General features: G+C 42.9%; 1 protein-coding gene across 2 annotated transcripts in view; it reads right to left on the reverse strand.

The window, feature by feature from the left end:
* Positions 1 to 27569, reverse strand: part of PTPN9 (protein tyrosine phosphatase non-receptor type 9) — a 71619-nt gene extending 44050 nt beyond the window's left edge. The window contains exon 1 of one of the 2 annotated variants that reach the window (XM_077881960.1): positions 27430 to 27569. In XM_077881960.1, coding sequence (XP_077738086.1) covers positions 27430 to 27492 — 63 coding nt within the window. In that variant the 5' untranslated portion in view covers positions 27493 to 27569. Of the gene's footprint in view, positions 1 to 5129; positions 5163 to 27429 lie in introns of those variants that run through there. The other variant, XM_077881959.1, reaches the window with a different exon arrangement.
* Positions 27570 to 27886: the final 317 nt, after the last annotated feature.

A 27886-nucleotide genomic window follows, 5' to 3' on the forward strand; every position in this document is an offset into this window, starting at 1 on the left:
GTTTTTTTTTTACTTATTTTCCTTTTTAAAAAATTTTAGTGCCAGTTAACATATTAATTTCAGGTGTATCAGACAGTGATTCAACAATTCCATATGTGACTCAGTGCTCATCATGACAAGTGTACTCTAAATCCTCATCACCTATTTCACCCATCCCCCACCCACTTCCTCTCTGGTGACCATTTGCTTTCTGCTTCTCTCTCTGCCTGTTTGCTTTCTATAGTTCTGAGCCTCTTTTTTGGTTTGTCTTTTTTTTTTTTTCTTTGTTTGTTTCTTAAATTCCAAATATGAATGAAATTATATGGTATTTATCTTTGTCTGATTGGCTTATTTCACTTTACATAATACTCTCTAGATCCATCCATATGTTGTTGCAAATGCCAAGATTTCATTCTTTTTTATGGCTGAATAGTTTTCCTGTGTGTTTGTATACACACATCTTCTTTATCTGTTCACCAACTGATGGACACTTTGGGCTGATTCCCTATTTTGGCTACTGTAAATAATGCTGCAATAAACACAGGGGTGACATGTATCACTTTGAATTCGTGTTTTTATATTCTCTGGGTAAATATCCAGTGGTGCAATTACTGGATCACAGGGTAGGTCTATTTTTTTAAAGATATTATTTATTTAAGAGAGTAGTGAGAAAAGAGAAATAGAGAGAGAGAGAGAGAGAGAGAGAGAGCCCAAGGGGGGCAGAGGGAGAAGTGGACTCCCTGCTGAGCAGGAAGCCTGATAAGGAGCTCCATCCCAGGATCTTGGGATCATGACCTGAGCTGAAGGCAGATGCTTAATTGACTGGGCATGCCAGGTACCTCTATTTTTTTTTTTTTTTAAGATTTTACTTATTTATTCATGAGAGATACAGAGAGAGAGAGGCAGAGACACAGGCAGAGGGAGAAGCAGGCTCCATGCAGGGAGTCTGATATGGGACTTGATCCTGGGACTCCAGGATTATGCCCTCAGCCGAAGGCAGGTGCTAAACCACTGAGCCACCCAGGGATCCCCATGGCACCTCTATTTTTAATTTTTTAAGGACCTCTCTATACTATTTCCACAGTGGCTACACCAGTTTGCATTCCCACCAATAGTGCACAAGTGTTGCTATTTCTCTACATCATGACCAACACTTTTTGTTTATTGTGTTTTTTATTGTTTTTATTTTTTTAAAGATTTTATTCATTTATTCATGAGAGACACAGAGAGAGAGAGAGAGAGGCAGAGACACAGGCAGAGGGAGAAGCAGGCTCCATGCAGGGAGCCTGACATGGGACTCAATCCCAGGTCTCCAGGATCATGCCTGGGCTGAAGGCAGACGCTAAACCGCTGAGCCACCCAGAAATCCCCGTGTTTTTTTTTTTTCTTTTAGCCACTCCAACAGGTATTTTTAATTTAACTTTTAAAAAGAAAAAGTATAATTTTTAATAAAAATTTTTAATTAGAAAAATTAAATAAAAAGTGAATATACCATAGATCAATTAACTAAGTACGAAACTGTTAACATTTCAGTGGTCTATCATGTGCATTTCTAGTCTACCTCCAGCTGGGATCAGTTCCCGGATCATTCTTACAGCTGCCAAAAAATATATACAGAAAGGCAGTGGAGGTAGTGCTTGCAATCAGACCTGCTTCACATTACTTTTTCTTGTTTTTCTTTTTTTTTTTTAAGAATTTATTTATTTATTCATGAGAAACACACACACAGAGAGAGAGAGAGAGAGAGAGAGAGGCAGAGATACAGGCAGAGGGAGAAGCAGGCTCCACGCAGGGAGCCTGACGTGGGACTCGATCCCAGGTCTCCAGGATCAGGCCCTGGGCCGAAGCTGGCGCTAAACCAGTGAGCCACCCAGGCTGCCCTTCATGACACTTTTTAAAAAGTATACAACAAAACCGAAAGACAACCAACAGAATGAAAGAAAATATTTGCAAATGTCTTATTAGATAAAGGGCTAGTATCCAAAATCTATAAAGAACTTATCAGACTCAACACCCAAAGACCAAATAATCCAAACAAGAAATAGGCAGAAGATGTGAACAGTCATTTCTCCAAAGACATACAAATGGCCAACAGACACGTGAAAAAATGCTGAACATCACTCGGCAATCAGGGGAATACAAATCAAAACCACAATGAAATACCACCTTATACCAGTCACAATGGCTAAAATTAACCACTCAAAAACGATATATGTTGCTAAGGATGAGAAGAAAGGGAAACCCTAAGACACTACTGGTAGGAATGCAAACTGGTGCAACCAATCTGTAAGATAGTATGGAGGTTCCTCAAAAAGTTGAAAATAGAGCTACCCTATGAATCAATAATTGCAGTAATAGGCATTTACCCCAAAGATACAGATGTAGTGATCTGAAGGGGCACCTGCACCCCAGTATTTATAGAAGCAATGTCCATAGTAGCTGAACTATGGAAAGAGCCCAGATGTCCATCAACAAATGAATGGATAAGGATGTAGTTCATATATACAATGGAATATGACTTAGCCATGAAGAAAAATGAAATCTTGCTATTTGCAATCATGTGGATGGAACTGGGGGGTATTATGCTAAGCAAAATAAGTCAATCAGAGAAAGACAATTATTATATGGTCTTACTCATATGTGGAATTTAAGAAAAAAAACAAAATCATAGGGACTACGGGAAGAGAGGAAAAAATAAAACAAGATGAAATCATAGAGGGAGACAAACCATAAGAGACTTTTTAAAAAAGATTTTATTCATTTATTCATAAAAGACACACAGAGAGAGGCAGAGAGAGAAGCAGGCCCCATACAGGGAGCCCGATGTGGGACTCAATCCCGGGACTCCAGGATCATGCCCTGAGCCAAAGGCAGATGCTCAACCGCTGAGCCACCCAGGGGTCCCCTATAAGAGACTCAACTATAGAAAACAAACTGAGGGTCACTGGAGGAGAGCCGGGGGGGGCGGGGCAGATGGGGTAACTGGGTGATGGACATTAGGGAGGGTACAGGAGATCATGAGCCCTGGGTGTTATGTAAGACTGATGAATCCCTGAACTCTACCTCTGAAACCAATAATACATTATATGTTAATTGAATTTAAATTTAAAAATTAAAACATAAATAAGTTAAAAGTATTTATAGTGTGCTCAGGTTTAATTGCTTCTACTCATGTAAAGGGGGAGTGCACAGGGGTACAAGAGCACCAGGCTCCGGGGACCTGACCAGGCCAGGTTCAGCCCCTTGCCGCTGACCAAATCCAGAGGCAGAGAGATGAATGGTGGAGAAACCAGAGAGAAGTTTACCGCAGTGAGGCCCACACCAGGAAGGCCGTGGACTCAGGGCTCAAAGACTGTCTCCCGAGTGGTGAAAAGACTTCCAGGTTTATCTCAGGAAAGTATGGGACAAGGGTCAGTTGGGTACACGCAGGTAGGAAGTAAAGGTCAAGCTGATCATTGTCTTGGAGTCCATCACATTGTCTTGCTGCTCACGGCAGTCCTTCCTGCTCCAGGAGGTAGTTTCGTTTCCCTCTACTGGATGCTTTGCCCACAGGGTCTTTTGCCTGAGTTAAGAGATAAGCTGGAGGGACGCGTGGGTGGCTCAGTGGTTGAGCCGCTGCCTTTGACCCAGGGCGTGATTCCAGAGTCCCAAGATTGAGTCCTGCATCCGGCTCCCCCATGGAGCCTGCTTCTCCCTCTGCCTGTGTCTCTGCCTCTCTCTCTCTGTGTCTCTCATGAATACATAAATAAAATATTTTTTTTATTTTCATAAATAAAATCTTAAAAAAAAAAAAAAAAAAGAAGGGATCCCTGGGTGGTGCAGCGGTTTGGCGCCTGCCTTTGGGCAAGGCGCGATCCTGGAGACCTGGGATCGAGTCCCACGTCGGGCTCCCGATGCATGGAGCCTGCTTCTGCCTCTGCCTATGTCTCTGCCTTTCTCTCTGTGTGACTATCATAAATAAATAAAAATTAAAAAAAAAAAGAAAAAAAAGAGAGAGAAGCTGGAAAGAACTTAATCAAAATTTAGAAATTTTGAGGTCACGAGGGAGGTAGCTGAAGTCTTCTTTCACTCACTTTTCCTTCATTGTCTTTATTTAATTGCTCTTTTTCATGAACCAAAGTTTTTATTTTTTTTCCCCATGGATAAAACTTTTTTGGAGGGGAGGAGGAGCAGAGGGAGAGGGAGAGAGAGAATCTAAGCAGGTTCCACACCCAGCATGGAGCCTGACTTGGGGCTCAACGTCACAATCCTGTAATCACAACCTGAGCTGAAATCAAGACCCCAACACTTAACCACCTAAGCCACTCATGTGCCCCCCATGGATAAGACATTTTAAAAAATTATTTTCATTTTTTTTTTAATTTTTTTTCTTTATTTATTTATGATAGTCACAGAGAGAGAGAGAGAGAGAGAGAGAGAGGCAGAGACACAGGCAGAGGGAGAAGCAGGCTCCATGCACCGGGAGCCCGTCGTGGGATTCGATCCCGGGTCTCCAGGATCGCGCCCTGGGCCAAAGGCAGGCGCCAAACCGCTGCGCCACCCAGGGATCCCTATTTTCATTTTCTTAAAAGATTTTGTTTATTTATTTATTTGAGAGAGAGAGAGAGAGAGTCTACAGAAGCAGAGGGAGAGAATCCTAAAGCAGATTCCCTACTGAGCATGGAGCCCAATGCCCAACCTGAGCCGAAATCAAGAGTCAGATGTTCAACCAACTGAGCTACCCAGGTGATCCTTTCTTTTTTTTTTCTTTCTTTTTTTTTTTGATCCTTTCTTTTTTTTAATGCTTTCCTTCAAAAACTTCAAGAAACTGGGTATTCTAATGTTTCTGAAAATTTTTCTGCTTTGTGCAGGTACTAGCTATGATAAATTCTGTATCTCATTTCCTAAAAACTAAAAGGTGACATACAATTCCTAGGTTGACATATTCAAATAGGCAAACATTTCTACCTTCCAGTGGTTCCCCACATAGGTTCTATCAATATTTCAAATACCAAGTCCCTTCAGTAAATGTATTTGTTTCTGTAAGATAAATCAGTAATAGGACTACTCTCAGCAGTCTGGATAACAATATTTTAGGAGCTCACAATTAGCATCTTAAAACAATATTCATCATAGAATAGTGCACAGTGGATATTCAAAAATCATCTTACTTTAAGAAATATCCCCATGGGGTGCCTGGGTGGCTCCTTCAGTTAAGCATCTGTCTTTGGCTCAGGTCATGATCCCAGGGTCCTGGGATGGAGCCCCACATCGGGCTCACTGCTTGGTGGGAAGCCTGCTTCTCCCTCTCCCTCTGCCTGCCGCTCCCCCTGCTTGTGTTCTCTGTCAAATGAATAAATAAAATTAAAAAAAAATACATCCCCGCATTATGAAGTCTCTTTATTCTGGTATCCATGTATTGCAAGAGACATAAAATCTCTTCCTTTTATGCATTAAGAGACCCAAGTGAACTTCAAACTTAAAGCTGTATAAATCCTATCAAATATGCTAAGGCCAGGTACACCAGGCTGGCTCAGTAGGTAGAGCATGTGACTCTTGAACTCAGGGTCAAGTTCAAGTTCCATGCTGGGAGCAGAGATTAGTAAAAACAAATAAAAAATAAAATTACAGTTTACTTTTTAAAAAATATAAAAGCCAGATACCATGAAGAAAGGCTTAACACCAACTTCCTGATGAAAAAATGGGAATGGTACTAAAACTCCAGACTTATATATGACATATGGGACATCCGAATATAATGCTTTATGCCACCAGATGATCAGTTTGTTGATAGTCTTCATATCAGAACAAAAAGGGAAGAAGTTAGGGAGTTCTACAATGGAATAAACAATTCTAGCAGCTTTTAGGAACTCCTAGTCCTAAACAGGGGGATGCTCCAAGGCACTGCTGGAATTATGCCATTCTCACTTTCTTGCTGAAAGCATTTGTCACAAGCGTGTTTAGTAAACACAGGCTGGCATCTCTCCTCTCAGACTTAAAAATCTGACTCTCAGGAAACCTGGGTGGTTCAGTGATTGCGCGTCTGCCTTCAGCTCAGGGCGTGATCTCGGGGTCTGGGATCAAGTCCCGCATCGGGCTCCCTGCACAGAGCCTGCCTCTCCCTCTGCCTATGTCTCTGCCTCTCTCTCTGTCTCTCATGAACAAATCAAATCTTTAAAAAATAAAAAAATAAAATGTTGAGCATTTAAAAAAACAAAAAACCTGACTCTCCAGATACAAGTTATCAAGGAGAATGAAGAACTCCCCGAGACAATGGAGGAAATGATTCAACAAGAAAATAAGGAAGTAAACATTTCTCAATTGTCGTAAGAGAAAATTCATGTCAAGAGTTTGAGGGACAGAAGACTATAACACAGAGGAGGAAAAGAAGAAAATAGAAATCTGGAGAATAAACAGAAAGCTCCTCACCATCAGCAAGAGCATGATCATCCAGGTTCCCAGATGGAGTTGAGGGGAATAGGTGGTCACTCTTCTGTTTCTTTTTTTTTTTTTTTTTTTTTATTCATGAGGGACAGAGAGAGGCAGAGACACAGGCAGAGGGAGAAGCAGACTCCCTGCAGGGACTCCATCCCCCCATGTGGGACTCGATCCGGGTCTCCAGGATTAGGCCCTGGGCCGAAGGCGGCGCTAAACTGCTGGGCCACCCGGGGAGCCCGGTGGTCACTCTTCTTAAGGAAAAACCTTAAGGTGCAGCTGCTCCCCGTTTCAGTTGGTTAATGAAGAGGCAAAGTAAACAACCAGAAGAGGGGTGCGTGTGGCTCAGCTGGTGAAGCATCTGCTTTCAGCTTAGGTCAAGAGCTCAGGGTCCTAGGATAAGGCCTGCAGCATGCTCTGCTCAGTGGGGAGCCTGCTTCTCCTTCTCCCCCACCCCCGCCCCTGCTCATGCTCAGTCTCGCTTTCTCTCAAATAAATAAAATCTTAAAAAAAAAAAAAAAAAAAAAAAACACCGGAAGAAACCTGAAAAATCTTTCTAGGGGAAACAAAATCTAAAGGATTTGGAGCACCTGCTGGGTGAGGGACGCCTTTGGTAAAAACGTTTATCTCTGTTCCCAATTGATAGCTGAGACCTTTGAAAAGAAAGGAGGAATGTGAATGTCTGTCAATAAATTGGAGTTGACTTTCCAGATCATACTAGAACATTCTTCCTCTCCTACACTGAAACCTGGTGACTCCTTATCATTTTAGGTGTCAGTTCTAAATCCTACTTCTTTATCCTGGAAGTTGTTTTTTTTTTTTTTTTTTAAGATTTTATTTATTTATTCATGAGAGACAGAGAGAAAGAGAGAGGCAGAGACACAGGCAGAGGGAGAAGCAGGCTCCATGGAGGAGGAGCCCAATGTGGGACTCAATCCTGGATCCCATGAGCTGAAGGCAGATGCTCAACCACTGAGCCACCCAATTGTCCCAACACTAGTATTTTTTTTAACACTAGTATTTTTTAAAGAACTCTCAAAAGTCAGATTCTGTCAATTATTCAATTGATTATAAATTATATCAATAGGAATTTAAAAAGAGAACAATCTGAAGAGACTAGTATGGTTGCACAGCATAGTCCATTGAGTACAGATGTTAAAAAGACACCCGACGTACGTATGTGCAAAGGAAGAGTGCACAGTCAGAAAGATAATAGGATGGTGGTTCTGATCTAAAGGAAAAGTGCTGGGAAAATTACTGCCCAGAATGAGGCAAAGCCTGTTAATAAAGCTAAGGCTAACGAAAAGGACTCTGAAAGCTGTCGAGATCAACTTCTCTTCTTCCATCTTCCTATCAACTAGCACAATCTTCAACTTGAAGAGGGGAAGAACAAGCCTTGTGGAAAGCTCTACACAGCAGAGCCCCTAATTATTCCACATCAGTTCAAGCCTACAGACCTGCAAACTCTAACAATATGGAGAACTCCAGGGGAGCCTGGTGAACGTGTGCTGCAGAACTTTAAGGATGAGCAAAGTATCAAAACTTGAGGATGAGCAGGATGAGCAAACACAGTCCTCACTTCAAAGAGGGGACATCTACTGAGGGTTACAAAAGTTCCCAGGCTCTGACAGGCCTGGCTTCAATCTGGTGAAGTGCACAATTTATCTTTCACATGCACACACACCTGGCCCTGGCCAATGGATTTTAGTGTTTTTTTTTTTTTTTTCCAAAAAGGTGGGCTTTGAGCTTTTAGAAAAGGGAGTAGTGATTACCAGAAGTGATTTACTAAAAACAAGTCTTTAAAAAAAAAAAATACAACTAGACCAAAAAACAAAGTAATGGAATATATAGCAGTGCTACTCAAAGTGAAGTCTGCAGCACTGGCCTCAGCACAAACCTGCTCGATCAGAATCTACACTTTAACAAGAGCCCTAGGTAATTTTTTCTTTTAATTTATCTATCTAAAAAAAATTATCTGTTTATTTTTGGAGAGAGAGAGAGAGAGCACGCGTGCGCTGGTGGAGGAGGCATGGCAGAGGGAGAGAGAGAAACTCTTAAGCAGGCTCCACTGTCGGACTTGGCTCAACCCAAGGACCCTGAGATCATGACCTGAGCTGAAATCAAGAATCAGGTGCTTAACTGACTGAGCCGCCCAGGCTCCCCTCCCCAGGTGATTCTCATACAGGACAAAATTTGAAAATCACTGATACATAGAAGAGAGCTACATCTCAGCAAGGTATTTGATAAGTGTTTCATAATCTCTTTGTGGACAGTGAGATTTCCTCCTATCCATTTGTTACATTTATTTGCTTGACAAAATATTAAGCAGTTGACACATTTATGTGTCATAATAACCCTACAAGGTAGGCATTATTCTCTGTAACCTACAGATATTAGTATAACAGAGATTATATAGCAGTACTGAGCCTGGGTGGCTCAGTCGGTTAAGTGTTTGCCGTCCACTCAGGTCATGATCCTGGAGTCCCAGGACTGAGCCCCACACTGGGCTCCCTGCTCAGCAGGGAGTCTGCTTCTCCCTCTGCCCTTCACCCCACTTGCACTCTCTCTCTCTCAGATAAACAAATAACGTCTTTTAAAAAAACAATAAAATAAACAGAACTATCTGCCAGGCACTGTTTCAAGGACTTTATAGATATCAACTTATTTGATTTTATAACAACTCTTTATGGTATGTACTATTTTTACCCACTTTTTACACGTGATGAAACTGAGGCAAAAAGTTTTAAGCAACTTGCTTCTAATCACACGGAAATTTGTGGTATAGCTCTCTCTTTTTTTTTTTTTTAAGACTTTATTCGTGAAAGAGAGAGAGAGGCAGAGACACAGGCAGAGGGAGAATCAGGCTCCCTGCAGGGAGCCTGGTGTGAGACTCGATCCTGGGACCCTGGGGATCACAACCTGAGTCAAAGGCAGACATTCAACCCCTGAGCCACCCAGATGTCCCTGTGGTATAGCTCTTAACCGCTCTTAACCACTACTTTCTATAGCTACATGTGCTGCCACAAATGGGGCATACAATAGCCCTGAAGGAAACTAAACATTATACCCCAAAACAGTCCATTAAAAAAAAAAATCAAGGGATGCCTATATATATAAAATGTGTGTGTGTGTGTGTGAGAGAGAGAGAGAGAGAGGGAGGGAGGGAGAGAGGAAGAGAGTGCTCATTCAGGGGAGGTGCTAAGGGAGAAAGAGAGAATCTCAAGCACGCTTTCCCCCAGCATGGAGCTCAACTTGAGGCTTGATAGAAGGACCCTGAGATCATGACCTGAGCTGAAACCAAGAGTTAGACCCTTAACCAACTGAGCCACCCCCAAAATAAAAAATTCTAAAGGAATTCCCTGAAAGGAGGGTGACAAGTAGACTAATGTTTATTTACAGTATGCTAGGATGGGCCATAACCTAAAGCACTTTGCATCCATGCTTTATTCACACATTCCAACAGATCCATTGTAGGTGTTAAGGCATTTCACATATAAGGAAACAGAGGCCCAGACAAGTTAAGGACCTTGCCATGTCACACCACTTGTGATGATACAACCAAGATTCCAAAACCAAATCCGACTTTCAAGGCCATGCTCTTTCCCTTGATTTGCTCTGCATCCATCCTTGGCCCAGTCCCACTGCTATAAATGACTTAGGTAAGAGCATTGGGTCATGCTGACCATATGAGAGAGACTTTAGCTAAGAGAACAAATAACATTTAAAATAGAACACAGATCTAAAAGATCCAAACAGGATGGAGCAATGGCCAAGATTGGTATTTAAAAGCAAGAGGCGGGACGGGACGCCTGGGTGGTTCAGCAGTTGACCGTCTGCCTTCAGCTCAGGGCGCTGATCCCAGGATCCGGGATCGAGTTCCGCATCGGGCTCCCTGCATGGGGCCTGCTTCTCCCGCTGCCTGTATCTCTGCCTCTCTGTGTGTGTCTCTCATGAATAAATAAATATTTCTTTAAAAAAAAAAAAAAAAGCAAGAGGCTTTGGAGTCAGATGGGTCTGAATACCAGATTCTATCACTTCACTGTTTTGAATGTAAGCCAATTACTTAACTTCTTTGAGCCTTAATTTCTATTCTATAAAAGCGGAATTCTACCTCACAGAATCATTGTAAGGTGGGAGAAAAGGTAATATTTGTAAAGTGTTGGGCACAAAATGTTCAAAAACTGTTCAGTGAACATGAAATCTAATGAAATAAAATTTATATAGGATAAGAGCAAGAAAGTCAATTTTAGAAGCACCAGAAAAAATTTAACGGAAACACATAAAAAAAGACTTAGGGATCTCAGTTGACTTGAACCTATGAGTCAACAGTTTGCTGAGACTGCCAAAATTATTGCGAATTTGGAACACATTACAGAAGCACAGTGTCCAAAGCAAGTAAGCCCCAAACAAGGAGGCCTATCAGATTTTATTTGTAAGGCTGTCTTCAGTCCTGAGTGCTAAATTTTAAGGTCAATGGCAAATTAGAATCAATTCAGGAAAAGATCAGAATATGGAAAACATAGAAACTAGGGGAAAAGAAAAAAAAACACAGTAACTAGTTCCTTCCTTCCCAGTTCTCTAGTTCTTCCACTCATACAACAGAAATTACTCATCAACTGCTTCTGTTTCTCAATAACTAAAACATTTCTCCCTTCATCTTCATCTCCTTTTCTCCATCTTTCTCTCCCCCTTTCCCTCTGATCTCTTCCCACATGCACCTCAAATTCAATTTTGCCAATGGCACATGGATCTGACAAGGAGTAACCAGATGATTTCTAGCTTAAAACTCTAGGACCTGGGATGTCAGACCTGTTGCCAATCTGGCCCTAGCCTATGGATTAGACTTGCTACTGCTAATCTACATCAGATTTAACTAGCCCCTTGCCTTTTTTCCTGAGATAGGCCCCACACCTTGTGCTTAGGTAACCAAATCCTGAGTCTTCATCACATACTCAAAAACCTGGGACTCTTCCTTCCATACATGTCTCCATAACCTGCAGCTCCATTACCCCCAAAAGGAATACAGCTGGCCAGAAAACTGCATTTGGCAACGTCGGCCATCTCAGGCCTCAACCATTTCAAACTTACTGGATCAGTATTTCCCAACCTAAGGAAGCTATCAGATCAACTCCAGGCAAATGTATGCATGCTCATAAAACGGTAGAACAGTTTACTGTACCTAAGAGGCCATTTGCAAACCTACAAAGGACGAGGCCCAGAAAAGCTGCCCGCAATCTGGCTGTCCTCACTGCAGCGCCCCACTTTCAATTCCAATTAGAACTGGGCTCAGCTCCTGGCAGGACGCAGACAGTAAAATCTGGTAACTCCTAGGTCCAGATTATCAGGGCAACTGACATTGCAGTAACATGAGCTTCCCTATGGAATGGCCTTGTCGGAGTTGGCAGGTTTTCCTGGCTGAATCAGAACAGCCTGCGTCTCCTTTCATTCAGTACTCCCTTGGAAGCCAAGCGTCTCTCTAGGGAATGCCATCTGCAGTGGTCATCAGGTGTCTCAATGCCCTATTGTTTTAACCATGTAGATATTGCGGTTCCATTTCTATTTCTCAAGTAGATACAGGCGCTTTCTATGGCTGAGAGAAACCATGGTAAATGCTGATCTTTTGAGAGTTTTGTCTCACTCTTCCCTTACCATGGCCTAGTACAGCTCTAGTCCAGAATCAGGTAACTCCTGGAGCTTCCATCCAGTGCAGACCAGCTCTATTCCTACAGTACTAGACTCAATTTATAAATCTAGGTCTTCTCTTCATGAAGTGAGCCTGGGTATCTAAACTGACTTTTAGATGGTTCCCCCACCAACACAACACTTTAGTTATTCTCTAGATCACTAGTTCTCAAACTTGAGTGAGGCCTGTTAAAATGCAGATTGTTGTACCTTACTGGTTCAGTAGGTCTGGGGTGAGACCTGAATATCTGCATTTTTAACAAGCTCCCAGGGCATGCTCATGTTGCTGGTCTGGAGACCACTCTTTGAAAACTATTGCTCTAAATCATTACTATTTCACGTCACTCCCAGAACTATATTGCGATTGGGGTGAGGGGAGACGAAGATGCTATACAAATTGGGTCAGTTTCCATCGTAACAGTCAGTGCTTTGTCCTACACAGAAAACTCCTCCTACAGAGTAGACCTGAACTGGATCTCACAGGTGAAACATCCAGGAGTTTAAAACAGATCACAATTTACATCCTAACAAATTATTAACATAGATACATTCTGTAACCAAGAAATGGCACTTACATACGTGATTCTAGGCTCAAAATCAGCAGCCAAACCAGAAGTGGAATGAACACCTATGCTCTTTCCTATGCCTCACCAAGCATATTATTCATTAAATGAATTAACACCTGTAAAACACTTAGAATAGTGCTTAGCCATTATTTCATTGTGGTAAAATACACACATGACATTTATTATTTTTACTGTTCATAAGTATAGAAGTAAGTGGCATCTAAATCAAGTCACAATGTTGGGTAACCATCACCATTATCTATACCTAAACTTGTCATCAGCCCCAACAAAGCTGTGCCCATTAAACAACAATCCTCATTCCCATCTCCCCCCAGCCCCTACTGCTCTACTCTCTATATACAAACTTGCCTATTCTAGCTATACCTTTTCTAAGTACAATTATACTTTCTGTGTCTGGCTTATTTCAATAAGCATAATGGATTTGGGGTTTGCGGGGGGCGGGTTAAAGATTTTTTTTTAACATTTTTTTATTTTTATTTATTTATGATAGTCACAGAGAGAGGGGGGGGCAGAGGGAGAAGCAGGCTCCATGCACCGGGAGCCTGATGTGGGATTCGATCTCGGGTCTCCAAGATCGCGCCCTGGGCCAAAGGCAGGCGCCAAACCGCTGCGCCACCCAGGGATCCCAGATTTTTTTTTTTAAAGATTTTATTTATTTATTCACGAGAGACACACAGAGAAGCAGAGACATAGGAAGAGGGAGGAGAAGCAGGCTCCCTGCGGAGAGGCTGATGCCATCCCAGGACTCCAGGGATCACTCCCTGAGCCAAAGGCAATAAAGGCTCAACCACTGAGCCACCCAGACGTCCCTTTTATTTTTAAGATTTTATTCTTAAGTATTCTCTACACCCAATGTGGGGCTCAAACTCACAACCCTGAGACAAGAGACACATGCTCCACCAGCTGAGCCAGCCAGGTGCCCCAATAAGCACAGTGGTTTTGAGGTTCATCCACATTGTAGCATATATCAAAATTTCATTCTTTTTTTAAGGAATAATATTCCATTGTATGTACACAGCCATTTTGTTTATCCATCAGTCGATGGACACTCAAATTGCTTCTGCCTTTGGGTTATTGTGAATAATGTTGCTATGACATGGACATACAGCTAGCAGGAAACTTGCTGGTCACATGCTAGTTGTATGTTTAATATTTTAAGAAACCGCCAAATTGTTTTCCACAGGAGCTGCACCATTTGACACTCCCACCAACAGTACCAATACTTCTTATTTTCTTCCTTTTTTAAAAAAATTATAGCTAGCCTAATAGGTACTGCTTAGCCACTATTACTACCACAAGTTTTGATGTAGACTTTTACCAGTATTTGTAGCACGGCAAGGACAGCACCACTACAAGAGGTTCTGATTAGAGTTTCCAAGCATTTTCATTCAAAACACAAATCTCCAGTTGCTTCTAATTTTTTCAAAAATCATCTCCAAAGCTAGCATTTCCTTAGTTTGACATCAACCAAGAAAGAAAATGATGCTCTGGGGGCACCTGGGTGGCTCAGTTAGTTAAGCATCTGCCTTCAGCTCACGTCCTGATCCTGGAGTCCTGGGGTCCGGCCAGCGGAGTCCAGCCAGAGTTGGTCAGGCTCCCTGCTCAGTGGGGAATCTGCTTCTCCCTCTCCCTTTGCCCCTCTCCCTGCTCATGCTCTTTATCTCTCACACACTTTCTATCAAAGAAATAAATAAAATCTAAACAAAACAAACAAACAACAACAACAACAAAAACAGAAAATGATGTTTCGGATGGCTAAAGGAAAAAAAAGATGGATGGCTATGTTTTTGAAAAAAAGTATGTTGGAAATCCTATATATTTTAATCTTGCTAACTGTATCACTTTTAAGTCCCTGACCTCATCAGAAATACCATTTTCTCTTTACTTCTGGGGTTTTCCTGGCATGGAAGTGTTAAACTCTCAGTGAAACAAATGACTTTTCCCAAATAAAACTGTTTTCTTGTGCTCATGTATTATGTTCAAGGTTTCAGGACTGCCTCCAGTAACTCTTTTTTTCCTTTAAGAATCTAAGAAAGAGGGGATCCCTGGGTGGCTCAGCAGTTTAGCGCCTGCCTTTGGCCCAGGGCGCCATCCTGGAGTCCCGGGATCAAGTCCCACGTCGGGCTCTCTGCATGGAGCCTGCTTCTCCCTCCTCCTGTGTCTCTGCCTCTCTCTCTCTCTCTGTCTATCATAAATAAATAAATAAATCTTAAAAAAAAAAAAGAATCTAAGAAAGAGAAAATGTGTGTGTTTAGAAGGTGAAAACCAGGAGGAAAAAATTTTTTTCCTTTTTTTTTTCAGGAAAAATTTTCCTCTACTTTTACACTTGGCAAGAATTGAGAAATAAGGGGCGCCTGGGTGGCTCAGCAGTTGAGCGTCTGCCTTTGGCTCAGGTTGTGATCCCTGGGTCCTGGGATCGAGTCCCATATGGGGCTCCTCACGGGGAACCTGCTTCTCCCTCTGCCTGCGTCTCTGCCCCTCTCTGTGTGTCTCTCATGAATAAATAAATAAATAAAATCTTAAAAAATAAAAATAAATAAAAAACAAAAAGCAGTAGTTTCATCTTAGTTATTAGTGGGCAAGTCTACTATATATGCTTCCCCATTATGCTGATGATTATATATGAAAGATTCGACTCCACATATAGAAGGCTAGAGCCTGGCTTTATATACAGGCAACGTGGGACACCTGGGGGCTCAGCGGTTCAGCGTCTGCCTTTGGTCAGGGTGGGATCCCAGAGTCCCAGGATCGAGTCCCACATCAGGCTTCCTGCATGGAGCCTGCTTCTCCCTCTGCCTATGTCTTTGTGTCTCTCATAAATAAGTAAATAAAATCTTTAAACATTTTATATATATATAGACTTAGGACATTAGGACATTAGGAGACTTAGGACATTCTGAGAGGTATGTACCACCAGAGCCTATATGAACCTCCAAGTTCACTACCCCATTAAAGCATATAATTTCTTTCATGAATAAATGTACAATAAGCAGCTATTGTACATTGTACAGCCCTATCTCTGTAGGAGAGCTTGTGAATGGCAGAAACCAGAATGTTCAATTCCCAAAGGGCCAAGAGAGCCATTTTTGGTGCACATGTATGTAGGTATGTCATAGGTAGAAACATGTCGGTGACAGATGAAGTTTACCAGGCGGTGCACTGCACCTACCCAGACTCTGAGCCCCACTGCTGCCTCCTTGGTAAGTTACCAGAAGCTTCTGAACATCTCCCTATTATCACAAAGACAACCATCTGGAGCAAAACAATACCAGCTTCATGGGTTGTGTAAGGAATCATTTCAATATAGTTTCACTCATTCTTCAGTGAGTGTATTTGAACTCTCACAATGTGCACTAAGGATGCAGAGAGGACTGAGACCCCGTCCTCACTATGTAGAAGAGGTCTTCTTCCTTGGTGGGTCCCCTGTGATTCAAGAACTGCTTAGGGGCACCGGGCGGGGCCCTGCCTTCGACATGGGTCATGATCCCAGGGTCCTAGGATCGCGCCCGCATCGGGCTCCCTGCTCAGCAGGGAACCTGCTTCGCCCTCTCCCTCTGCTGCCCCCCCTGCTTGTGCTCACTCTCTCTTTCTGTCAAATACATACATACATACATAAGACCGGATTAGAGAGAACTAGAGGGCAATTCCTCAAAAACAGAGAGCCCCTCATCCGTGTTCAAGAACTAGGTACACAGTGGACAATAAATGATTGCTGAAAGAATGAACAAATTGTATTTCATTTATAATCTTCCTCTCAGTAAATATTACAATGAAAAGGAAGAGACTGATACATAATAATCACCTCACTCACTGGAGAAACAGAAAGTCAAACATTCAGAGGGGGAAGCAAAAATGACACTTCCCATTAGTATCATTACGTGGCAGGGCTCAGCACTGTTCTGCTTGGCCTGTGAAATCCCCCCATCTCTGAAAACTCCTGCAAATGGCTCATTTTATCCTCTGGGATAGTTGTGCAATGAAATAACAGACCGGAGTTTTTCGCTTTTTCAGTATATAAAGTTAATCCTTGAAATCGTTGTCTGAGGACACATATTTGAATAAATACTAAATGTGTTAACCAAAGACCTATCTTCAGCTAAAAAGTAGGAACTTGTATTTCTGTTCCTAAGCACTACAAAATCCTTCAGATATAAACTAGGGGTTCTTAACCTTGGCACTACTGCCAGTTTGGGTCAGTAATTCTTGGTTGTGGTGCACTGCCCTACACATTATAGGATGTCTGACAGCGTTCCTGGCCTCTACCCAACAACAGATCCCAGTAGTACCCTCCAACTGTGACAATCAGATGTCTCTCTAGACAGGGACATTTATCCTGGGGGGGGGGGGGGGGGTTGGAAAACATCCTGGTTGAGAACCACTCAGATAAACAATGGAATGAGAATGTTTTCACAAAGGCTGTAATGCTGTTTAAGAAAGATATGTCAGATGATATAAATTGTTATTCTTTGGGGCTCCTAGGTGGCTCAGTCGGTTAAGCCCCTGCGTTAGGTTCAGTTCATGGTCCCAGAGTCCTGGGATCGAGCTCCGCATCAGGCTCCCTCCTCAGAGGGGAGCCTGCTTCTTCTTCTGCCTCTATCCCTGCTCCTGCTCTCATGAGCTCTCTCTTTCTCTCAAAGACATAAATCTTTTTTTTCAAATAAATAAATCTTTTTAAAAAATCGTTATTCTTTGTATTCCACATATAAGTCATTTTTAGATCAGACAAACTTTTAAAGTTTTATCTGACAAAAAAAAAAAGACAATGCAGCTAAAGGTAATGTATAACCTAGAAAGAAGAACTTAATCAGTAAACCAATGGATGGTACAGAAAGCTGACGGGATAAAATGAGCTACATGCAGCCCTGCTAGCATCCCGTAGATACTTTACTCGTGCACAGTAACCATCACAAGTCTTCCACAATCTTGAAATCATCCAGCTCACTGCTACAAATTCAGATTATTAATTTTTCTTCCTATTTTTTATCTGAAAAAAAAAATGTTTCCTGTACCATAGGGAACAAGAAAACCATTATCACAACTATTTATTGAGCATTTTGTAAGTGTAAGGAATTTTACTTACTTAAAATAAGTCTGTCTCCTAAAAGTTCATTAAAGAAAGAAGATAAAACAAACTCAAAAATATAAAATAAAACTCCCAGAGCCACAAGGGAAGCTGGGGATTCCTGATGTTTACCTAAGACCCGATGCCGCCACCTCCCAAAAGGCCAAGGTTTCATTTGCAAATGATTGTGTTTAGAAAAAGGCCAGATTGGCATTAATTTTAATTCTTGGGATTTCAGCACTTAGTAACATAATCCCAAACTTGTATAGAGCATGCAGCACTTCTTACAAGTTGTTATTGGTTTTGATTATAAAAGATACATGGCCATTGCAGAGAATTTAAAAAAGACTACTTTTTTAATTATTATTTTTTAAAGACTTTACTTATGTGACAGAGAGAGAGAGAGCGCACAAGCCAGGGGAGCAGCAGAGGGAGAGGGAGAGGGAGAAGCAGGCTCCCCTGCTGAGCAATGAATGCAATGAGGGGCTATCCCAGGACCCTGGGATCATGATCTGAGCCAAAAGCAGATGTTTAACCAATCGAGCCACCCAGGTGTCCCTACAACAGTTATTTTATTTATTTATTTATTTTTTTAACAACAGTTATTTTAATAATGATGTATATCATGTAATAATGATGTATATAAAAGCAAATGTAAAGATTAGCCAGTTGTTCAACGAATGAACAAATGATTCATAAATTAATGTCCATAGAAACCTCAGTACTAAAGTCATAGATGGCTCTCTTTAAAATAATTTTGAGGGCAGCCCGGGTGACTCAGCGGTTTAGCGCCGCCTTCAGCCCGGGATGTGATCCTGGAGTCCTGGGATCGAGTCCTGAATCAGCCTCCCTGCATGGAGCCTGCTTCTCCCTCTGCTTGTGTCTCTGCCTCTGTGTGTGTGTGTGTGTGTCTCATGAATAAATAAAATCTTTAAAAAAAATTATTTATTTATTTGAGATAGAGCACAGAGGAAGAAGGAGAAACAGACCCCTGTTGAGCAGGGAGCTCCATGCAGGGCTGGATCCCAGGACCCCAGGATCATGAGCTGAGCCAAAGGCAGACACTCAACCAACTGAGCCACACAGGTGCCCTGAGGCTTAATATTTAGAAGACAAAATTGCAGTATCCCAACTTTACGGTCTTTTCCAATATAATACAAGTATACAGGTCAGAGAATGAGACTCAAATGTAGTTTTGACTTTTACGTCTGTAAAACAGTTCAGCTCCTTTCCAAAGCAGAGTCTTACTTTTTAATCCATTAACAAGTAATAAAGGTCAGGTTCCTTTGAGGAATAACTTCAGGTTCCTTAGCTTTCATAACAGTGAAGTCCAAGACCTTTGATGTGCTCAAAAATTTTAACAGAGTAAAATTCTCATATCCAGATGAGATTTTATCTGATTGTTAATTACAGTATCAGTAGTTACTGGCAAAAAGCTTCTATGTAACATTATGAATCATCCGGTCCTTGACATATGGCTACTTCCGGGGAGGGGGACACGTGATATTTAGCATAGGACATGTGAGGCTGTGGGAAAAGTAAAGTTCTTGGCCACAAGAAGAACTAGGATAAAACCCTTGCCCTTGGGAAAAATGCCAAAAATCTCTGAAGTCCACTGCAAGGCAGTTAAATTTTCAACTTTAGATGATCTCTGTTATAAGAACACAAACCACAGCATGAAATTAGAATAGATTTTTGAAAACTACATTATAAAGTTGCAAGATACCTATTTTTTGAATTTTATTTTTTTATTTTTATTTTTTTTTTAAGTAGGCTCCAAGCCCAGTGTAGAGCCCAATGCGAGGCTTGAACTCATGACCCTGAGATCAAGACCTAAGTTGAAATCAAGAGTCAGGGACTCCCGGGTGGCTCAGGGGTTGAGTGTCTGCCTTTGGCTCAGGGTCTGATCCCAGGATCTGGAATCCAGTCCTGCACAGGGCTCCTTGTGGGGAGCCTGCTTCTCCCTCTGCCCATGTCTCTGCCTCTCTCTGTGTTTTTCATAAATAAATAAATAAATAAATAAATAAATAAATAAATAAATAAATCTATCTTTAAAAATATATTAAAAAAAAGAAATCAAGAGTCAGACACTCAATAGACTGAACCACTCCTGGCCTTGCAAGATAACTATTTTCTGACATTCGTGTGAATCCATGCTAAGTGATAGTCCCCAGGGTGAATATAAATATCTTCCCCCTTGGGATTAGTTTAAGCTAACTTGGCTCTAAAATCTTTCACTACTCAAAAACAGAGTATCATAATGGCTAACTTCACTAAGTGCTTACTATTAAGTGTTCTATATGGACAAGCTTATTAATCCTTACAATAATGCCCCTAACTACATTAACTCTAAAATAGGAATTTTCAGAATGCCTGGATGGCTGAGCAGTTGGGCATGATCCCAGGATCCGGGATGGAGTCCCACATCAGCCTCCCTGCATGGAGCTTGCTTCTCCCACTGCCTATGTCTCTGCCTCTCTCTCTCTCTCTGTGTCTCTCATGAACAAATAAATAAATCTTTAAAAAAATAAATAAATAAGGACACCTGGGTGACTCAGCAGTTAAGCGTCTGCCTTCAGCTCAGTGCATGATCCTGGAGTCCCAGGTTAATCCCACATTGGGCTCCCTGCTTGGAGCCTGCTTCTCCCTCTGCCTATGTCTGTCTCTCTCTGTGTGTCTCTCATGAATAAATAAAATCTTAAATAAATAAATAGATAGATAGATAGATAGATAGGAATTTTCTTTAGAGGTTTTGAAAATAAATATTATTTGTTACTGCAACTTTAAAGAAATTAATGAATTATTTTTTAAAATATTTTATTTATTTATTCATGAGAGACACACAGAGAGAGAGCCAGAGACACAGGCGGAGGGAGAAGCAGGCTCCCAGCAGGGAGCCCGACATGGGACTCAATCCTGGGTCTCCTGGATCACACCCTGGGCCAGAGGCAGGCACCAAACCGCTGAGCCACCTGGCCTGCCCGATGAATTATTTTTAATGTGAGAGAAGCACTATCTTTGGCCTAAAATGAAAATAAGCATAAATGCATATGTATTTTGGAAAACTACTCTATTATTCTATCCTATGGATCACTACTGGGAAATCCATGCAAAACCAAAAGACCCTAAAAAGAGATAATTGCAGAATTCGAATATCCTTAGAATCCCAGTTGAGTCTTTATTTTATGGTTTATTATAAAGAAGGAGTTCTCCTCGAAACTTGTGCCCAAACAGATGTAACCCACGGAGATCCACTTAACTTTTTGTAGTGTATAGACATAGAACAGATAAATTAAGAGATCCTTAATTATCCTTGATGGTCAAGTTAGTTGTAATTACATAGCAAATTCAATAAAATTACCAACTTTAGGTCGAGTTACAAATGTTAGTATATGCTTTGGGAAAGTGAAATTAAGACAATAACATAGTAAGAATGAAGATTAGTACTGATATGTAGAAATTACCTTCACACTGCCAAATTTACAATTTTGCCAGCCCATTAAGGCTTTTATATTTAAACATAAAGATACCCCCCCCAAAAAAAAAAAAAGTATTCCTGACACAAAACATCTGGCTTTTTAAAGTTTGGAGACATAATATTCTTCAAATGTGGCTCCGTGGATAGTTCTTTCTCTTGTACAAAAGAAGATATCAAAAAATTAAATTTTATTGTGACTACATCTCAAAATGAAGAGTCATCAACTTTATCTTAAGGAACACATTTTTTCCCAAGAGTTCTTTCATCACAATTTCCTGCATAGACTGAATGATATGTCTGTCTCTGCTGGCAATACATAGGCCTGAGTAAAGGTTTTCCAAAATTTTTCTTCTGTGCATTTTGTTTTTAAGATTGTATTTATTTGAGGGCAGCCCAGGTGGCTCAGTGGTTTAGCGCCCCCTTCGGCTCAGGGCGTGATCCTAGGGTCCCGGGATCAAGTCCCATGTCAGGCTCCCTGCATGGAGCCTGCTTCTCCCTCGGCCTATGTCTTTGTCTCTGTGTCTCTCATGAATAAATAAATAAAATCTTAAGAAAAAAAAGATTTTATTTATTTGAGAGCAAAAGAGAGAGAGAAAGACTGAGAGAGCACAAGGACAGAGGGAGAGAGAGCAGCAGACACCCCCTGAGCAGGGAGCCAGACATGAGGCTCAATCCCAGGACCTCAAGATCACAACCTGAGCTGGACGCAGATGCTTAACCCACTGAGCCACCCAAGCGCCCTTCTTCTGTGCATTTTTTTATTTTTATTTATTTTTAAGATTTTATTTATTTATTCATGAGATACAGAGAGAGGGGCAGAGACAGAGGCAGAGGGAGAAGCAGGCTCCATGCAGGGAGCCCCATGTCGGATTCGATCCCAGGACCCCAGGATCACACCCCGGGCTGAAGGCGATGCTAAACCGCTGAGCCACGCGAGCTGCCCCGTGCATTTTTTTAAACCGTATTTTAAGAAGCATCATCAAAACCCACACACATATATCAAAACCAAAACCAAAAAATTAGCTATCATATGCCCATGTAGACATCTTAGTAGGTTGACTAATTGCTTCATGAAAAGTTACGGAGTAGAACAGAGGGAACATTTGCAGTAGAGGAAAAATAATCCAGATCTGAGTAGAAATCATGGCTCCATGGCTGGCCACCTATGTGAACCTGGGCAACTTCTTTCTCTCAGGCTGAGTTTTACTTGCAAAATGAGGTAATAATTCCAATCTTATGAGGATTAACTCTATGTGTAATGCCCAGCACAGAGCCTGACTCAAAGCAGGAGCTCAGGAAACAGTTACTGTTATGATCCTGTTGTTATTCACGTAAGCTGCTTAAAGGCAAAGCACACTCTTGTAAGTCACTTGTAGGCTCTGTAATTAGGGAGAACTAAGAAAATAAAGGCAAGGAACATCAAAGTCACAAATGAGGATCTGGTATAATATCATTTCAACACAGGCCTAGATGGGAAAGGAGACTATGAAGCAATAATAATGACCTTCAGACATATATATCAAAACCAACAATATCCTTAGCATATCCCAATTAACAATGTCCTTATTTTTATAAGCCCCCCTGAAAGGAGATGCTGCTGCCTGGGTGCAGCTCCTGTACAGAATCACCCTTCATTCCCCAAGTACCTCCCGTACCTCCCGAATGCCCACACGCCAACGGCGGGCCACGACGCCGGGCCTGGACATAAGGCAGGGAGCAAAAGCAGACACGGCTCCGATCCTCGTGGCGCTTCCAGTCATGCAGCCCCACCGAGTGCCAACTTGTGAGATAAAGGAGAGTACACGGTACTCTAAGAGCCAGTAACAGGGATCTAACCTAACTGGGGAGATCAAGGAAGGTGAGGGCTGAAGAGGGAGTGGACAGTGGAGGAAAGCAGTTTGTGCAAAGACCTGGTAGCGGGAGAAAGCAGCAAGAATGCAAGACCAAAAGGCCAGTGTGCGTGGAGGAAGATGAAGTGTGAGACTGAGCTCGGGCGGCTGAGGCTCTGTGGATCGTGTTAGAGAGCTCTGACATCCCAAGAGTCATGAAAAGCCGCCGAAGGGCTTTAGAAACGCTTGCTTACTTTATGAGTAGCCAGGCTGAAAGGATGCTGCAATCAGATTCGCAGTTCGCCTTTGCCTTCAGGACAGAGCAAGGAATTCAGATAGATCCCAAAGTAGGAAACAAAAGTTCCTCAGGCTAGGACAACAGCTTGGGGGGTAGGGTGACGGTGGTAGTGGAAGAAGTAGATAAATTCAAGAGATATTCAGGAAAATCTGATGATGCGTCATGTACAGGGGCTGAGGGAGAGCAAAGTGTCCAAGAAAACTTCTGGGATTCTGATTCACAGGACTGTAGAGGACACCTATATTCAGGAGAGATGTGCTCCAGAAACCTCTTTAAGGCAGTTAGTTACCTACCCCCCGAAAGGACAGAAGTACATAAATGCAGTTCACTTGTGCCCTGAACCCGTGTTAACCCACGGTGATCCCCTACTTTACTTAGGACACCGCCAAGCCTTTTTGCTATGTCCAAAAGTCAAATTGACTCTCAAACGTACAAAATGTTTCCAACACTGAAGATATTTCAAAGATTCGGCCACAAGCTTTAGAATCAACTTCAAACGAGTTCTAAAATTGGTTTGAGCAGTGGGGCAGCATTATGGAATGAATGTGTCATTTCCCATGATGACTACACTGAGATAGGACTAACACGAGCTTGCTGCTGCGTAAGGTAAACATTTTAAATAAATCTTAACAGTGCAGAGTGCTCTTATGAGATGTTAAACTAAAATATGAAAGTTTTATCATGCATTACAATAATTTGAATTATACTACTTTTGGGGTGCTTGGGTGGCTCAGTTGGTTAAGCATCTGCCTTTGGTTCAGGTCCCATCTCAGGACCCTGGGACTGAGGCCCAGGTCAGGCTCCTTGCTTGTGAGGAGCCTGCTCTTCCCTCTCCTGATCGCTCTTGCTCTCTCTAGCAAATTTTAAAAAGGAATTAAAAAAAAAAAAAAAAAAAAAAGGAATCATGCTTTTATGTTTTTTTTCCAACATTTTGAAATGCCTGTAGAAAACACATTTTTTTAAAGATTTTTTTAAAGATTTATTTATTTGTTTGTTTGTTTGTTTATTTATTTATGATAGAGAGAGAGAGACAGAGACACAGGCAGAGGGAGAAGCAGGCTCCATGCCGGGAGCCCGATGCTGGACTCGATCCCGGGACTCCAGGATCCCGTGCTGGGCCAAAGGCAGGCGCCAAACCGCTGAGCCACCCAGGGATCCCTCTTTTAAAGATTTTATTTATTTATTCATGAGAGACACACAGAGAGAGGCAGAGACACAGGCAGAGGGAGCAGCAGGCTCCATGCAGGGAGCCCGACGTGGGACTTGATCCCGGGACCCCAGGATCACGCCCTGAGCTGGGCTGAAGGCAGGTGTTAAACCGCTGAGCCACCCAGGCATCCTGAAAACTTGGCATTTTGTAGGAAACGATATGATTTTTAAAAACCCACATTCCTTGTTGATCTTTTTTTTAAAAAGAGATTTAATTTATTTATTCTTGAGAGACCCAGAGAGAGAGCGAGAGACATACAGGGGGAGAAGCAGGTTCCCCAAGGGAAGCCTGATGTGAGACTGGATCCTGGGCTCCACCCAGGAGTCCCTATCCTTGTTGATCTTAATAAATATTTAAAAGCATCAGGTTCCCTGCAGGGAGCCTGCTTCTCCCTCTGCCTGTGTCTCTGCCTCTCTCTGTGTGTCTCTCATGAATAAATAAATAAAATATTCTTTTAAATAAATGAAATTTAAGAAAAGAGATCCCTGGGTGGCTCAGTGGTTGAGTGTCTACCTTTGGCCCAGGCCTGATACCGGGGTCCTGGGATCGAGTCCTGCATTGGGCTCCCTGCATAGAGCCTGCTTCTCCCTCTGCCTGTGTCTCTGCCGGTCTCTCTCTCTGTCTGTCTCATGAATAAATTAATAAAATCTTTAAAAAAATAAATATTTAACTGTTCCCATCCAGTTCTTGTTAATGCCCATCACATTGTTCACTGTAAAAGATTTTTTCTAAACACACCCGTATATGTATATACTCTGTGCAGACTAAAGCACTGACTTTAACAATACTTAAATATCTACTTTCCTTGGTCTTAATTTTTTAATAGGTACCCTAGTGCCATTGTCGCAGTGGAATACTAATGCCTTGAAGTATTAGAAACATAGAAACTCTAAATCTGACTAATCCAATGAAAAGAAGTGAATGCGTTTTGCCTCTTTAAGGTCAGCCTAATGAAAAAAATTAAAATAAAGTAGAATAAAATAAAATAAAGTAGAATAAAATAAAATAAAGTAAAATAAAATAAAGCAAAATAAAGTAAAATAAAATAAAGTAAAATAAAATAAAGTAAAATAAAATAAAATAAAGTAAAATAAAGTAAAATAAAATAAATAAAATAAAATAAAGTAAAATAAAATAAAGTAGAATAAAATAAAATAAAGTAAAATAAAATAAAATAAAGTAAAGTAAAATAAATAAAATAAAGTAAAGTAAAATAAAATAAAATAAAGTAGAATAAAATAAGATAAAGTAAATAAAATAAAATAAAGCAAAATAAAATAAAGCAAAATAAAATAAAGCAAAATAAAATAAAGTAAAATAAAATAAAATAAAGTAAAATAAAATAAAGTAAAATAAAATAAAATAGGGATCCCTGGGTGGCGCAGCGGTTTGGCGCCTGCCTTTGGCCCAGGGCATGATCCTGGAGACCCGGGATCGAATCCCACATCGGGCTCTCGGTGCATGGAGCCTGCTTCTCCCTCTGCCTATGTCTCTGCCTCTCTCTCTCTCTCTGTGACTATCACAAATAAATAAAATTTTTTTAAAAATCAAAAATAAAATAAAATAAATAAAATAAAGCAAAATAAAATAAAGTAGAATAAAATAAAGTAAAATAAAATAAAATAAAGTAAAATAAAGTAAAAAGTAAAATAAAATAAAATAAAGTAAAATAAAATAAAATAAAGTAAAATAAAATAAAATAAAGTAAAATAAAATAAAATAAAGTAAAATAAAATAAAATAAATAAAATAAAGTAAAATAAAATAAAATAAATAAAATAAAGTAAAATAAAATAAAATAAATAAAATAAAGTAAAATAAAATAAAATAAATAAAATAAAGTAAAATAAAATAAAATAAAATAAAATAAAATAAAATAAAATAAAATAAAATCAGATCAACCTAACGCATCATACCTTAGTGCCGAAGCATTTATTTCCCTAATTGTGGGTGGACGGGCCCCTTGGCCACCTGCCTGCGCTAGGCCCTGACGAGCATTTTATGAATCTCAACTGCAGTTACCAGGATGTAACCACGGCTCGCAGGGAGCAGAATTCTTTTATTCTTTCCCCTCCCGATGCTGATTTTATCTCAAGGCGCGAGAAGGCAAGGCAAGGCGGCGGTCCGAGGCCACATGTGGAAGATGTCATCTCCCCGGACGAGGAGAGGAGTCAGGCACCTTCTGGACATGGGGCCTCGGCGCCCACCGACTAGGACGGGGCTGGGGAACCCGCCGCGCACCGCGGAGGCCGCGAGCGTCCCTGGGGACAGGCCCGGGAGCTTGGGCCGGCGCGGGGCGCCCGTGCGGTTCAGGGTGTGTTTCTTTTTCTTAACGACGTGAGATCCGGCCGTGGCCTTGCAGCCTCCCCGAGGCCGGGTCTAGGCAGCGCCGGGCCCCCGAGGTCGGCGAGCGCGCGCGGGAAGGGCGGCCGGGGCCCCGGGCTCCCCCTGACCCGCCCCGGGGCGCCGCGAGCCGCCGCCTCCTGGGATCCGCGGGGCCGGGGCTCTCGGGACAATGGGCCGCGGGGCCGCGGGGCTGCGGGGAGACCCTCCGGGCGCACCGGGAGCCGAGACGCTGCCGCAGCCCCCCCGCCCCCCCGGCCGTGCCCGCCGAGCCCGAGCCGCGGACCGTCGGGGCAAGGAGCCGAGCATCCCCGGGGGGGGGGGGGGGCCGGGGACTTGGATGCCACCGGGGGGGGGCGGGGGCGGCCCGCGGGGGCAGGGGGCAGGGGTGCGGGGGGTGGGCAGGGGGCAGGATGGGGGGCGGGTGCGGCCCGCGGGTGGGCAGGGGGCAGGGGAGGGGGAGGGGCGTGCGGGCCGCGGCCGGGGCAGGGGCGCGGGGGCGGGGGCGGGGGTCCTGGGCCGGGGTCGCCCCCCCGGCCGCCGCTTACCTGCTCCTCCTCCGGGGTCAGCTGCGGCGCCATGTCGGGCCGGGGCGCGGTCGCGGGCTCCATCCCGCCGGGAGCGGGGAGCGGGGAGCGGGGGCCGGAGCCGGGGCCGGGGCGGGGCGGGGCGGGGCGGGGGTCCGCGGCCGCCGCTTCCGCGTCTCAGCAGCCCGGGCCCGGCCGGCGCATGGCGGGGCGGAGAGGCCGGGCGGAGAGGCCGGGGGAGAGGCCGGGCGGCCGCCAACGCCGCGTCTGCTCCCGGAGGAAGGGCCGCGGCCGCCCGCTCGGCGGAAATCCCGGCTTCCGCCCCTCCCCCCGCGCCCCTCCCCTCCCGCAGGGACGCGCCCGCCCCGCGCCCCGAGGTGCCGGCCCGCAGCGCCCCGGGCGGTCGGGGGTCCGGCGGGAGCTCCCCACAGCCCACAGCCGCCCGCCCGAGCCGGGGCCGCGGCCCTGCCCCCCGCCC

This window comes from Canis aureus, chromosome 32 (assembly GCF_053574225.1).
Source record: "Canis aureus isolate CA01 chromosome 32, VMU_Caureus_v.1.0, whole genome shotgun sequence".
NCBI classification, from domain to species: domain Eukaryota; kingdom Metazoa; phylum Chordata; class Mammalia; order Carnivora; family Canidae; genus Canis; species Canis aureus.